This window comes from Panthera leo, chromosome E1 (genome assembly GCF_018350215.1).
Source record: "Panthera leo isolate Ple1 chromosome E1, P.leo_Ple1_pat1.1, whole genome shotgun sequence".
Taxonomy (NCBI): Eukaryota; Metazoa; Chordata; class Mammalia; order Carnivora; family Felidae; genus Panthera; species Panthera leo.
The window spans coordinates 10864403-10878875 of NC_056692.1; the positions used below are offsets into that span (position 1 = coordinate 10864403).

The 14473-nt window shown below is 44.2% G+C and overlaps 1 protein-coding gene across 2 annotated transcripts in view; it reads right to left on the minus strand.

The window, feature by feature from the left end:
- Positions 1–236: 236 nt before the first annotated feature.
- Positions 237–14473, minus strand: part of PRPSAP2 (phosphoribosyl pyrophosphate synthetase associated protein 2) — a 45461-nt gene continuing 31224 nt past the window's right edge. For both annotated transcript variants that reach the window (XM_042915225.1, XM_042915224.1), the window contains 3 exons: positions 9781–9851; positions 4367–4513; positions 237–910 (listed from right to left, as the gene is read on the minus strand). In XM_042915225.1, coding sequence (XP_042771159.1) covers positions 752–910; positions 4367–4513; positions 9781–9851 — 377 coding nt within the window. In that variant the 3' untranslated portion in view covers positions 237–751. The remainder of the gene's footprint in view (positions 911–4366; positions 4514–9780; positions 9852–14473) is intronic.

Sequence of the window (14473 nt, forward strand, 5' to 3'; positions counted from 1 at the left end):
GAGTTCCTCTCCTGCCACAGCCATTACACGTCAGAAATGTGCGGGTCCTGGACAAACAGAACAGGAAATATTACATCCCCGAGAGGCCACTGGCTCACCCCGACAAGATGCAGAAGACAAAACAGAGCGGGCGGACGGACATTTCAACACCCACGGCACGTATATTCAGCTTTCTTTTTATTTTAATTATAAAACAATGGCCAATACACAAAGTTTAAAAAAAAAACACACACACACACAACGTAAGTTTTTATTCCCTCTTTTTTTGCAGAAAATAAATAATGGTCACGTAATAATCACTCACATGTGCTTGTCTATAAAAGCATTTCTAAAAATGTCACTTACTGGATTTAATGGTATTATCTTTTTGGCTTTTCAACTGCAAGTAACACACAGTAGATCATTTTATTTCATTAACTTGTTTAAGCACTTGGGCTCTAGCAACTTTGGAAAAAGGCTGTCTGTGAGCTTAAAAAAATCATATTCCAAGCTATTTTTGAAATAAACTACAAACAACCAGATCGTTAATTTATTTAGGAGGAGAATATAGTTTTTCTCTTATAAAAATCGCCCCAAAAACTCACGAACACCTAACCCGACATAAAAAGTTGGTCTATCTTCATAGGAATTAACAAAGAGAAAGGAAGAAAGCATAATCGGCCCCCGTGAAGTGCATCAAATCAGGTGTGAGCCCTCACAGTACGCTCCGCTTCCAGTTTGGCCCTCGGGAGTTTTAAGAAAGGAAAGCTGTTCAGTCATCTAAACCTATGTTTCTGAAAAGGTAGGACATGGACTCCCCATTGTGAATCCGACGGATGGCTTCCGAAAGGATCATGCTGATATCCACCGTTTTAATTTTGGGGCACTGGAGCTTCTGGATTTCATGTGGAATCGTATTGGTAACCACCACCTGCAAATCGAGAGGAGAAAAACCAAGAGCATCATAAAACCAGGTAGCTTCCCGGCTGGATGTGAAAATGTGGTATGTTCTCAAATCTCTGTAGTTTGACTTGACAGGACAGTGGGTCTACCGTACCTTTGATGGTGTTTTCAGTCAATGTGAACACTACTTGTGATTCTTAGGTCAAGATCTGATAACCTTATGTCCACTAAGATGGCTACAGGCAAAAAGAGAATAAGAACTACTGGTAAGGTGGGAATGCAAACTGGTGGGGCCACTCTGGAAAACAGTATGGAGGTTCCTCAAAAAACTAAAAGCAGAACTACCCTATGACCCAGCAATTGCACTACTAGGCATTTCTCCACGGGATACAGGTGTGCTGTTTCGAAGGGACACATGCACCCCCATGTTTATAGCAGCACTATCAACAATAGGCAAAGTATGGAAAGAGCCCACATGTCCGTCAGTGGATGAATGGATAAAGAAGATGTGGTATATATATACAAGGGAGTATTACTCGGCAATCAAAAAGAATGACATCTTGCCATTTGCAACTACGTGGGTGGAACTGGAGGGTATTATGGTAGGTGAAATTAGAGAAAGACAAAAATCATATGACTTCGCTCATATGAGGACTTTAAGACACAGAACAGATGAACATAAGGGAAGGGAAACAAAAATAATATAAAAACATGGAGGGGGACAAAACAGAAGAGACTCATAAATACGGAGAACAAACTGAGGGTTACAGGAGGGGTTGTGGGAGGGTGGATGGGCTCAATGGGTAAGGGGCATTAAGGAATCTACTCCTGAAATCATTGTTGCACTATATGCTAATTTGGATGTAAATTTTAAAAAATAAAAACAAAGAACTACTGGTAAGGATGTGGGGAAACTGGAACCCTCAGGTACCTCTGGTGGGAATGTAAAATGGTTTGGCTACTTTGGAAAGCAGTCTGGAAGTTCCTCAAAAGGTTAAACACAGAGTTGCCATACGACCCAAGAGAAATGAAAACCAATCTTCGTTCAGAAACTTGTACACAAGGAGCCCCTGGGTGGCTCGGTTGGTTAAGCGTCCAACCTCAGCTCAGGTCATGGTCCTGCAGTTCACAGGTTCAAGCCGCATCGGGCTCTCTGCTGACAGCACAAAGCCCACTTTGGATCCTCTGTCCCCTTCTCTCTGTGCCCCTCCCCAACTTGTGCTCTCTCTCAAAAATAAATAAACATTTTAAAAAAGAACAAAAAAACTTGTACACAAATGTTTGTAACAGTATTTTTTTAAGTAGGCTCCATGCCCAACGTGGGGCTTGAACTCACAACCCGTAAGATCAAGAGTCCTATGCTCTACTGACTGAGCCAGCCGGGCACCCCTATAGCAGTATTATTTACAACAGTCAAAAAGTGGAAGCAACCCAAATTTCCTTAAAGTTATGAATGAAAAAAAATTGGTATATCCATTCAATGAAATATTCAACAACAAATAAAAAGGAAGTACTGATACTCTACTACGGCAAGGATGAACTTTCACAACAGTATCTTCACTGAAAGAAGCCAGACGCAAAAGGTCACACATCACACAATTCATGTATGTGAAATGTCCCAATTAAGTAAACCTATAGAGTCAGAAAGCAGATTACTAGATGCCTAAGGCTGAGTGGAAACGAAGGGGGGGTGCTGCTAATGAGAACAGGGTTTTTTTTTGGGGGGGGAGCGAATGAGAATGATGGCTATAAAATTCTGTGGATATACTAAAACCACTGAATTTTATACTCTAAATGGGTGAACTGTACGGTATGTGAATTATATCTCAATAAAGTTGTTTCTTAAAGTTAAGATTTGATAAAGATCAAAAAAAGATAAACAGGCACTTTCCAACAGCTACAAATGGAAAAAATATTAAAATACTCAGCTTTCTTAAAAAAACAAACAACAACAACAACAACAACAAAACAGGGGATTTGGGGCACCTGGGGCTCAGTGCTGACGGTGTGGAGCCTGCTTGAGATTCTCTCTTTCCCTCTCTCTCTCAAAATAAATAAACTTTAAATTTAAAAAAAGGGATGGGAATAATTTTTAGATCATATTTATAATATACATTCCTTGCTTCCAAAACAAGCTTCATGACAACTTATAATAGAGACGCATATACACAATGAGATTGTTGAAACAGACATAACAACCAGGAATTATTCAGAACCAGCACCAGGGACAGGAAAACCTAGCCTCATGCAATTATTGTGACTCATCATTTTGTATTTCATATTCCTAGCAACTGAGGCAAAAATGGAAACATGAAGAGGAATGTAAGCATAGCTTGTACAAGACACAACAGGTCCCGCCCCACAAAAAAAATCCACCAACTGGTATCAAACACAGAACTTTCTACACCATTCACGTGAAATCACAGCTTCCACTACTTTTACGCCTCCTCTGAAGTCCAGTGGGCTCTGGGAGGCGTGGCTCTCCAGCAGCTCCCCCACAGGCCTCTGGCTTGCTCTGCCCGCAAACAGCACCCGTGAGAACCACACGGACAGACCAGTGAGAGCTGCTGTGGGCCTGAAGTCTTCCTAGCCTACTTAGCATGCAAATTCCATATTGAGTCTCCAGCCCTGGATGCCTGTAGCATCATTCTTGGTCCCTTAGTATGTCTGTCCAGCTGAGTAAGGAGGCTGGATCTGACCTGAGCCACGTGAGCCTGGCCTGTCTGTGTGAAGGCACCTTGGACCCATAAACACAGGGCCAAGCTCAAGGAAATCTGCCGCTGAAGAGTCCAAAAGCGGAACTCGGAAAAGTAAATCCAATGTAAGATTTAACCAATCTTACAATTCTGGCCAATGTACGATTCAATACCCAGGAACATACACGGCAAAACACTTCCATTTCTTAAGACATAATGAAAATGTGACGTATGCCGTCAAAGCACACAAGCCAGCGGACCCAGGGGGGTGGACGGAGCGAGGTGAGTAAACCCGAATGGCCTGGCTTCAGCCTCAAGGGAGCCGCCTGCAACTGGGAAATGTGCCCCGTTTGCCTGTCTCCCCCAGTCTCCCCCCACAGGCGTCTGCACCGGCGACAGAGCGGGGCTCTGCAGTCAGGCAAGTTAAGGTCTGATCACAAATGCTCAGCCTACTGGCTGTGTGGCCTTAAAAAGTCACTCACCCTTGCTGATGCTCTCTGAAAGTGGTGTCAACGGGGACCCTGCGGGGCTGTGATGGAGCTCGAGCGAGGGAGGGTGGGCACAGCACTGTGCACCACACGCACCATTTGTGAGAATTAGGAAGACTCTGAACTATTACCAGGGGCAAAAGGCAGAGAGAGGCTTACAGCCCACGAAATGCAAACATAACCCACATTTTCAGTCCATTCGTAACCACAAAAGAACTCCTCCTTCACCCGCTGTCTATAACCCGGACCGAGGGGGCACAGGAGTGCCAGGGCAGCAGTGCCCACGATGGCGGCTGTTACCTCGTCAATGGCGGACTCTTCGATCAGCCGCGGAGCATCCGAGGATAACAAGCCGTGAGTCGCCATCACAAAGATCTTGTATGCGCCTCTTTCCTTCAGGGTCTCTGCTGCAGCGAGGAAGCTGTCAACGTCATCGATGATGTCGTCCTGTCCAATCACAGAGCGAGTGGAAGGCACATGAACACATGCGCAAAGCCAGGAAAAAGAAAGGGTCCAATTCTACTCTAGCAAATCTGCTGCTGCGTGTTAATGCCCCGACGGCAAGGTCACACTGCGAGTCTAAGTGGCTGTGACGCCACCACATTCCCTGCTGGCTTTTTGCAGCAAAGCTCCTCTGCCAGGTGCCTGTCATCTACAGGTGGCGTCTTGGCCACACCCAAGGCTCCCTGGGGCCTCCCTCTCTGTCATCCCTTACTGTGCCTAGGACTGTGCCCTCACCCTGCAGGGGCTCCAGAAATGTTCACTGAAGGGTTTTTGGTTTTTGAAATGCATAATAAAGCTGTCAGGAAAGGCTTCTGACTCTACGTAGACCTCTCCTCTTTTCCTGTTAGTTTTCTTCAGTTTCCAAATTTTCTCTGCTGGGCATATGGCAAATATGCTTTTTACATACGTTTTTATAATGGGAAAAACACTAATAGTTATTATTTTAACAAAATATGCAATCCAGTGGTTTCCCTTCTATCGACCACATATTCCCAGTATGACAGGATAGAAAATATTGGCCTCCGCCCCGGATTCCTGGCACAGAGCTCCTAAAACTCTTGTAAATTCCTGTGATAAGGATACTAGGAACATGTCTTATTCTAGTATTTGTCTTTGACTCCATCCCTGACACAGGGCTCCTAAAACCCTTGTAAATTTGTACGTGGTAAGAATACTAGGAGCATCTTTTATTCTAAAGAGGGAAGTCTCGGTGGGCTCCCAAATGGGGGCTGGTCACCAGAAAGACGACGCCATGAGGAGAAGCTTGGAATTTCCAGCTCCCCCACCCATCCTCCAGAGAGAGGAGAGGGGCTGGAAACAGAGCTAATGATCCATCATGCCTCTGTGATGAACCCTCCATAAAAATCCCCACAGTACAAGGTGTGGAGAGCTTCTAGACTGGTGAAAACATCCACATACTGGGACGGTGACGTGCCCCCAACTTCACGGGGACGGGAGATTTTGTGCTCTGGACCCTCCCAGACCTCGCCCTATGCAGATCTCTTCATCTGTATCCTTTACAACATCCTTTAATAAACTGGTAAATGTGTTTCCCGGAGTTCCGTGAGCTGCTCTAGCAAATGAATCCAACCTGGGAACGGAATCATGGGAACCTCCAATTTGTAGTCATATTGTACAGAAGCTGTGGGTAACCTGGGGCAACTGAAGTAGGGTGGGAGCAGTCTTGGGGGACTGACCCTTAACCCCTGGGGCTTAGACCCTAGCTCTGAGTAGACAGTGTCAGAACCGAGTTAAATTGTAGGGCACCCAGCTGGTGTTGTAGACAAAAACCTCCACACATTTGTGTGAGCAATAAAGGAGACACACGGGAGAGAGACACAGGAGGTGGAAAACGGAGTCTTTCCTCATCACACCCAGGCTACCAAAGTTATTTGAACCCCATTACGGTATTAAGCATTGTCTAGAGTTGAATAAATATTCACGTATGTATGTATATGTGTGTGTGTATGTATACATATATATATAACGTCCTTGCCATATATATATATATATTCTTTTCAAATGTACACTGATATTACTATGATCAAAGAAAAAAATACTACTTTATATTTTTTTAATGTTTATTTTTGAGAGAAAGAGACAGCATGAGTTGGGGAGAGGCAAAGAGAGAGGGAGACACAGAATCCAAAGCAGGCTTCAGGCTCTGAACTGTCTGCATGAAGCCAATGCGGGGCTCGAACCCATGAACCATGAGATCGTGACCTGAGCTGAAGTCTGATGCTCAACCGACTGAGCCACCTAGGCGCCCCAATACATATTACTTTAATTTTTTTTTAATGTTTATTTATTTTTGAGAGACAGAGACAGAGTGCGAGTGGGGGAGGGGCAGAGAGAGAGAGAAAGACACAGAATCTGAAGAGACTCCAGGCTCTGAGCTGTCAGCTCAGAGCCCAACGCGGGGTTCGAACTCGCCAACCGTGGGATCATGACCTGAGCTGAAGTCGGACGCTTAACCGACTGAGCCACCCAGGCGCCCCCAATACATATTACTTTAAAAGTGCTACTGGTAAGGGCGCCTGGGTGGCTCAGTCGGTTAAGTGTCCAACTTGGTTTTGGCTTAGGTCATGGTCTCTTGGCTTCATGAGTTCAAGCCCCGCATCGGGCTCTGCCCTGGCAGTGTGGAGCCTGCTTGGGATTCTCTCTCTCTCCCTCTCTTTCTCTGTCCCTCCCCGACTTGCGCTGTCTCTGTGTCTCTCAAAATAATTTTTTTTTTCTTAAAAGTGCTGCTGGTAAAATTGTACAGCCACTCTGAAATAGAGCTTGACAGGTTCTTATAAAAGTGTATTTGCAATTACCATGCAACCCACCAATTGCACTTTTGGTCATTTATCCCACAAAAAGGAAAACTCTGTTCACACAAAAACCCATACACAAAAGCACAGAGCAATTTTATATCTAATAGCAGAGAACCAGAAACAATCCAAATGTCCTTTCATCAGTGAGTGGTTCAACTGGGGTACCAGCCTACATGGAATACTGTTCAGCACTAAAAGCAAATATTAATATACATAACAACTTGATGGATCTCCAGGGAGACGTGCTAAGTAAAAAAAAAAAAAAAAAAAAATCAATCTTAAAGGGCTACCTACTATATATTCCACTTATATGACTTTCTTGAAATAACCATTATAAAGACAGAGGACACAGGTGCCCGAGTGGCTCAGTCGGTGAAGCATTCGACTTCAGCTCAGGTCATGATCTCGTGGTTCATGAGTTCAAGCCCTGAATCTGGCTCTGCGCTGACAACTCAGAACCTGGAGCCTGCTTCACATTCTGTGTCTCCCTCTCTCTCTCTGCCCCTCCCCCATTCACGCTCTGTCTCTCCCTCTCTCTCCAAAATAAACACTAAAAAAAAAATTTTAAGTAAAAAGGAGGGCAGACTAGACACGGCCACAAGTTAGTGATCAGGTGGGCAGGAAGGGGGTGTGGCCATAAAGGAGTGGCACAAAGGAGCTTCGTGGTGATGGAACAGTTCCATATCTGGATTGCAGTGGTGGTTACACAAAGCTCCACGTCCATATGCACGTATGCAACACCGGCAATATCAGAAGCAGCTCTATGAGTGGTGGTGATCTGAATTTCCAGATTGTGGTACAGTTAAGCAAGGAGGAGGACGCTGGATAAAGAGGACACAAGATGTGTCTGTATAATCTGGGGGGAGCTACTTCCTATGAATCAATAATTACTTTAAAACAAAAAAGTTGTGGGGTACCTGGGTGGCTCAATCGGTTCAGCGTCCCAACTTCAGTTCAGGTCACGATCTCGAGATTGGCGGGTTCGAGCCCCGTGTCAGGCTGTGCAGACAGCTCAGAGCCTGAAGCCTGCTTCGGATTCTGTGTCTCCCTCTCTCTCTACCCCTCCCCCACTCATGAGCGCGCATTCTCTCTCTCTGTCTCTCTGTCTCTGTCTCTCTGTCTTAAAAATAAACATTAAAAAAAGTGTTTTTGTCTTAAATGTAGTTGCAGCAGAAAGGGGGCAAAGGCTTTACTGCATTCACAGCATCTTGTTACTATAGATTTTGCTGATTAAGGAATAAATTAATGGGCACAGCTATTATTACCCTACAGGGTGACATCAGAGATTTTCTGATTCAGAAAAAGTACAAACAAAACTATAAGCACCAGGGAGCCCTGGTTAATTGGCGCGGCCACTTTGGGAACAATTTGGCACCAGCCAGTGAAGTTGGGAATGTGTGTGCCTTAGACCCCCCAGCCCCACTCCCAGGCACCGAGGAAGTCTAACGTGTATGCACCAGAAAAGAGACGCAACACTGTTCAAAACAGTATTATTTGGAAACAGAAAAACTTTACGTTCAGGGGAGCCTGGGTGGCTCGGTCAGTTAAGCGTCTGACTTCGGCTCAGGTCATGGTCTCATGGTTTGTGAGTTCGAGTGCACAGCCTGCTTCGGATCTTCTGTTTCCCTCTCTGCCCCTTCCCTGCTCTTGCTCACTCGCTCTATCTCAAAAATAAACAATCAAGGGCCGCTGGGTAGCTAAGTCAGTTAAGCATCCAATTTCAGCTCAGGTCATCGTCTCACAGTTCGTGAGTTTGAGCCCCGCATTGGGCTCTGTGCTGACAGCTCAGAGCCTCGAGCCTGCTTCAGATTCTGCGTCTCCCTCCCTCTCTCTGCCCCCTCCCCAGCTCACACGCATGCACGCTCTCACTCTCTCTCAAAAATAAATAAACATTAAAAAAATAATACATAAGGACGTCTGGGTGGCTCAGTTGGTTAAGCGTCCGACTTCAGCTCAGGTCATCTCTCACAGCTTGCGAGTTCGAGCCCCGCGTCGGGCTCTGTGCTGACAGCTCAGAGCCTGGAGCCTGCTTCAGATTCTGCGTCTCCCTCTTTCTCTGCCCCTCCCCTGTGCTCTCTCTCTCAAAAATAAATAAAAAATTTTAAAATAATAACAACAAATAAACATTAAAAAAAAGAAAAACTGTATGTTCAATGCCTGGAGAACAGATCAGTAAGGTGAGTGTTGGCTGTACGATGGAATGGCACACAGCAATGAAGAAACGTAACGTGCAACCACATGTTAACTACACAGAGGAATCTCAAAACAGCGTTGAACAGAAAGTCACAAAGTACACAAAGACTTCATTATATAAACATGAAAAACCTGCAAACGAAAACAACCTAGTGTTTCGGACACACGCGCTCATGGCAGACTGCAACGGCAAGTAAGGGTACGAATGACGACTTTCAGGCTGCTGACAACTTCTGCGGGGAACAGAGGAAGGGGAGACCAGGGCAAAGCCCAGAGCTGGCTTCAGGGGGACAGGACAATGTTCTGATTCCAAGCTGAGTAATGGGGGACGCACGTGTTCATTTTATTCCTCTTGTAACTATACAGGCATTAAAGACGCTCCTTTCGTGTGCTAGTTTTATGAGGTGCAAGAGGATGTGTGTTTTAAACAGTCGTAATCAATTTCGGACGCTTTCAGCACAAAACAATTTCCCATGTTATGAACATCAGCTGCACAATATTTTAGTTGACTAAGGAGTTGTAATTTCTTAGTAAACTAATGATAACAACTTTCAATTTTTGGACCAAAGTAAACATTTAGCCCAGGTACCAACTTAAATGAGACTTACCTGGCCATACCGCTATCCCCACATCATTAGCAAATAATTCAGCAGAGTAACAATGGCAAAATACAACAATGAATAATAAAAGAGGTCTACATACCACAATGATGGCGATCCTTCCTCCCACATCGCCAACAACTGTGATTGGGGGCTTTTCTTTAGGAATTAGCACTGGTCAGAAGAAAACACACACACACACAAAAGTTTCTATATTAAAACGTACGATACAGCCTCTAAGAAGTTAATGTCTCATGATAAAAAGACTCAAGAAACTAGCAACAGATGGAAACTTCCTCAACCTGATAAAGGGCAACTGTGAAAAATTCACAGCTGACATCATGCTTAATGAAAGATTGAAAACTCTCCCCTAACATCCGGAACAAGACAAGGATGCCCATCCTCTCCACTGCTATTCGACATTGTACAGGAGGTGCTAGCCAGGGCAATTAGGCAAGAAAAAAGAATAATAAAAGGCATCCAGATTGGAAAGTAAGAAGTAACACTATTTCCATCAGCAAGTGACTTGATCCTACATATAAGAAATACCAAAGAATCCACAAGGAACTACAAAAGCTAATACACCAATGCAGCAAATATTGTAAGGTAACACACAAAAATCAGTTGTTTCTACATGCCAGCAATAAACAATCTAAAGAAGAAATTAAGAAAACAACTCCATTTATAAAAGCATCTAAAAGAATAAAATACCTAGGAATAAATTTAACCAAACAGGTGAAACACTTGTACACTAAAAACTATTAAAACACTGCTCAGGAGCGTCTGGGTGGCTCAGTTGGTTAAGCATCTGACATTGGCTCAGAGCCTGACAGCTGAAAGCCTGGAGCCTGCTTCAGATTCTGTGTCTCCCTTTCTCTCTGCCCCTCCCCCAGCTCACACTCTCTCTCTCAAAAATTAAAAAAAAAAAAAAAGAAAAAATTAAAACACTGCTCAAAGAAATTAAAGAAAACATACATAAATGGAAAAACAGCCCATGTTCATGGATGTATTAACACTGTTAAGATGGCAATGCTCCCGGTGACCTAGAGATTCAATACAATCCTTATCAGAATCCCAACTGCTTTTCTAACAGAAATGAACTGACCATAAATTCCTGAAATATGGAAATACAAGGGACCCCAAATATCCAGAACAATCTCAAAAAAGAACGAATCAAGGTGGAGGACTCACACTTCCCTATTTCAGAACTTATTACAAAGCTGCATTAATCGTATGTGGTACTAGCATAAGGATGAGGATATAGATCAAGGAAAAGAACTGAGTCAAGAAATAAACTCAAACATTTATAGTCAATCAATTTTCCTCCCAGCTTTACTGAGATGTCTCTGACAAAGAACACGGTGTTAAGTTCAAGGTGTACAACATAATGATTTGATACACATACATACGGCAAAATGATTACCACAGTAAGATTAATTAACACATCCATCACTTCACATGATTACAATTTGTGTGTGTGCGTGTGTGTGTAGTGAGAAACATTAAGAACTACTTTCTCAGTAACTTTTAAGTTTTCATGTATAAAATACAGTATTATTAATTTACAGTTATCATGTTGTACATTAGATCCCCAGAATTTGCTGAACTTATAACTGCAAGTGTGTACCCTTTGACCAACATCTCCCCATTTCCTCCACCACCCCAGGCCCTGGCAACTAACATTCTATTGTCTGTTTCTATGAGTTGAGCTTTTTCTTTAGATGCCACATATAAGTGGGGCACCTGGGTGGCTCGGTCAATTAAGCGTCCGACTCTTTCGGCTTAGGTCATGATCTCACAGTCACGCTAGTCTAGTGTCTAGAGTATATAAAGAACTCTTACAACTCAACAATAAAAAGGCAAACAAACCAATTTTAAAAATAAGCAAAACATCTGAATAGACACTTCTCCAAAGAAGACATACAAGTGGACAAGCACATGCAACATCATTAGCCATTAGAGAAATGCAGGTCAAAGCTACAGCAAAGTACCACTTCAACCTGCTAGGGAGACTATTATAAAAAAAATCAGGAGAGGCGCCTGGGTGGCTCCAGTCGGTTAAGCATCTGACTCTTGATTTCGGCTCAGGTCACGATCTCACAGTTCCTGAGAGGGAGCCCCACATCGGTGGGGCTGACAGCGCGGAGCCTGCTGGGGATTCTCTCTCTTCCCGTCCCTCCCCTGCTCCCTCTCTCTCTCAAAAAATAAACAAACATCTTTAAAAATCAGGAAATAAGTGTTGGGAAGGATATGGAGAAATCAGAACCTTTGTATACGGCTGGGAGGAATGTAAAATGGCACAGCTGTTGTGGAAAACAGTTCGAGGGCTCCTGAGAAAGTTAAACGTAAAGTTACGACGAGACCCAGCAATTCTAACCCTGGAGAAATGAAATCCTAGGTCTGTGGGAAGCGGGCACACGAATGAACGTCACAGCCTTAGAGCCAAAGGCAGATGCAACTCCAGTGCCCACCAGTGGGGGAATGACAAGCAAGCTGTGCCATATCCACACACAACGGAAAAGCATCCGGCCACGGAAAGGAATCAAGTCCCAGTACGCGCAACGACTTGGATGAACGTCAAAGACGTTACGCTCGGTGAAAGAAACTAGACGCAGGTCACAGACTGTATGATTCCGTTTCTATGAAATGTCCAACACAGGCAAATTCATAGCAACAGAAAGGGGGCATGGGGGTGATAATTTAGTGGGTAGGGGTGTTCTTCCGGGGGGATGAGGTGTTCGAAACCAGGGAGAAATGGTGGTTGCACCACGCTGCAGACGTACGAAACGCCAGTGAACTGTGTACCTTCGAAAATGGCTGATTCTAGGTTATGTGACTTTCACTCGATTTTTGCAGAAAGGTCAGGGTCACTGAAGGAAAAAGTAGGAGTGCTCCAGATCAGGGCTGCTCCACCTCGGCACCACTGACGTTTTGGGTTAGATAATTCTTTGTTGTGGGGGCTGTCCTGTGTGTCACAGGACCTTTACAGTGTCCTTGGCTTCTTCTCACTAGATGCCAGGAGCAGCCCCCTCACTTGTGACCTCCAAAAATGTCTGCAGACACCTCCAAATGTCCTCAATGGGACAAAATCCAATGGCACCCCCTGGTTGGGAATCACTGCTGTGGATTAAAAGGGTAGCTAAGGGGGTACGACAATTCAACGCAATGTGTGATCCTAGGTGGCAGGGCGGGCAGGGGGCAGCGGGGTACGACAGAAATGCAAAACCCAACAGAGCAAGACAAATCCCAAAACTGAAGTGACTTTTTCTTTTTTTTTTTTTTACATTTTCCACACTTTTCCCAGGCACCTGACACCAGTACCGGGGAAAGAGCACAGCGGTGTAGCCTTTAGGAAATCAACCCAACAAAGAGCCATACGAACACTCTCAGCTTGGGCCTCCTTAATCTCACTTTTAGAAACTCACAATGAAATAAACCCAAGTGCAGAAGTTTTTACCCACATACGCGCACTGCAACATTCTACTGGCAAGGAGCAGGTGAGAACAAGTACCAGCCAGACCCTGCTCAGGCTTAGGTTTAAGCCACATCTTTAAGATGGGATATTCAACAGCCATTAAAAATGCTGTTTACGCAAGTTTTTAATCACGTGGGCGAAGGTACGTTATGGAGGGAGGCGCACGTTCTGTGCCCAGGATGCACCGCATCTCCTTAACACAAGTAAGGAAAACCTGAGAAGAGACCCATGAAAAGAGAAATGGGTCTCTGGATGTAGCATTGATGATTATTTTCTTCCTTTATAACGGAATGTTTGGAGTATTTATATAACGTGTACACACTCTGGAAAAGAACTGTTTTCTGTTTTAGTTGGGAGTTTTTCATGTTTAAGAAACCAGAATGTACAAACTAACATTTTATTACTTTATTAAATTTTTTTTGTAGGCTCCACACCCAGTACGGAGCCTAAAGCAGGGCTTGAACTCACGACCTTGAGATCAAAACCTGAGCTGAGATCAAGAGTTGGATGCTTAACCGACTGAGCCACCCAGGGGCCCCACAAACTAATTTTTTAAATCTAACACTAAATATCAAAATCTTGTGATACAATCAAAATCTCAAAATAGATGCGTCAGATGCCACAGGAACAATGCTTTCTTTTGCTGTCATGTATCTATTTGCTATTAACTTTAACAAGTATTACAGAGAGGGTCAGGCCATCAAATGTGCAAAAGCAAAGCGCAACACATAGGAGCTGCGAAATTCAACTTCTCAATTATAATCCCCCCCAAATCTTCCAGCGTTCACCACCTGAGTTAAAACATAAGCATGGAAATGTTATAATTAAAATCGTGAATGAAATGAGCTGAAACAGAGAGAGCAAATAAACAGATGGAGGAAACGTCAGAGAGTCCCATTCCTTGGTTTTCATTTTTTTTTTTAATTAAAAAAGAAATTTTTTTAATGTTTATTTATTTTTGAGAGAGAGAGAGAGCGAGAGCGAGCAAGCATGTGCGGGAAAGGGGCAGAGAGAGAGGGAGACACAGAATCCAAAGCAGGTTCTAGGCTCTGAGCCATCAGCACAGACCCCAACATGGACCCAACAAGGACCACGAGATCATGACCTGAGCCAGAGTCGGACGCTTAACCGACTGAGCCACCCAGGCGCCCCCCATTCCCTGGTTTGCAGACGGGAAACCAGCAGCTCCATTTCTGCGGTCCAGAAACCACTAGCTAAGGCCACATTTAAAGCTAAGACCCAGAAGTTAAAAGGAGCTGATTCGTCTAAAGACTGCGGGATGTGTTCCTGAATGGAGCCCACGTGACTGCCAAACTGAACA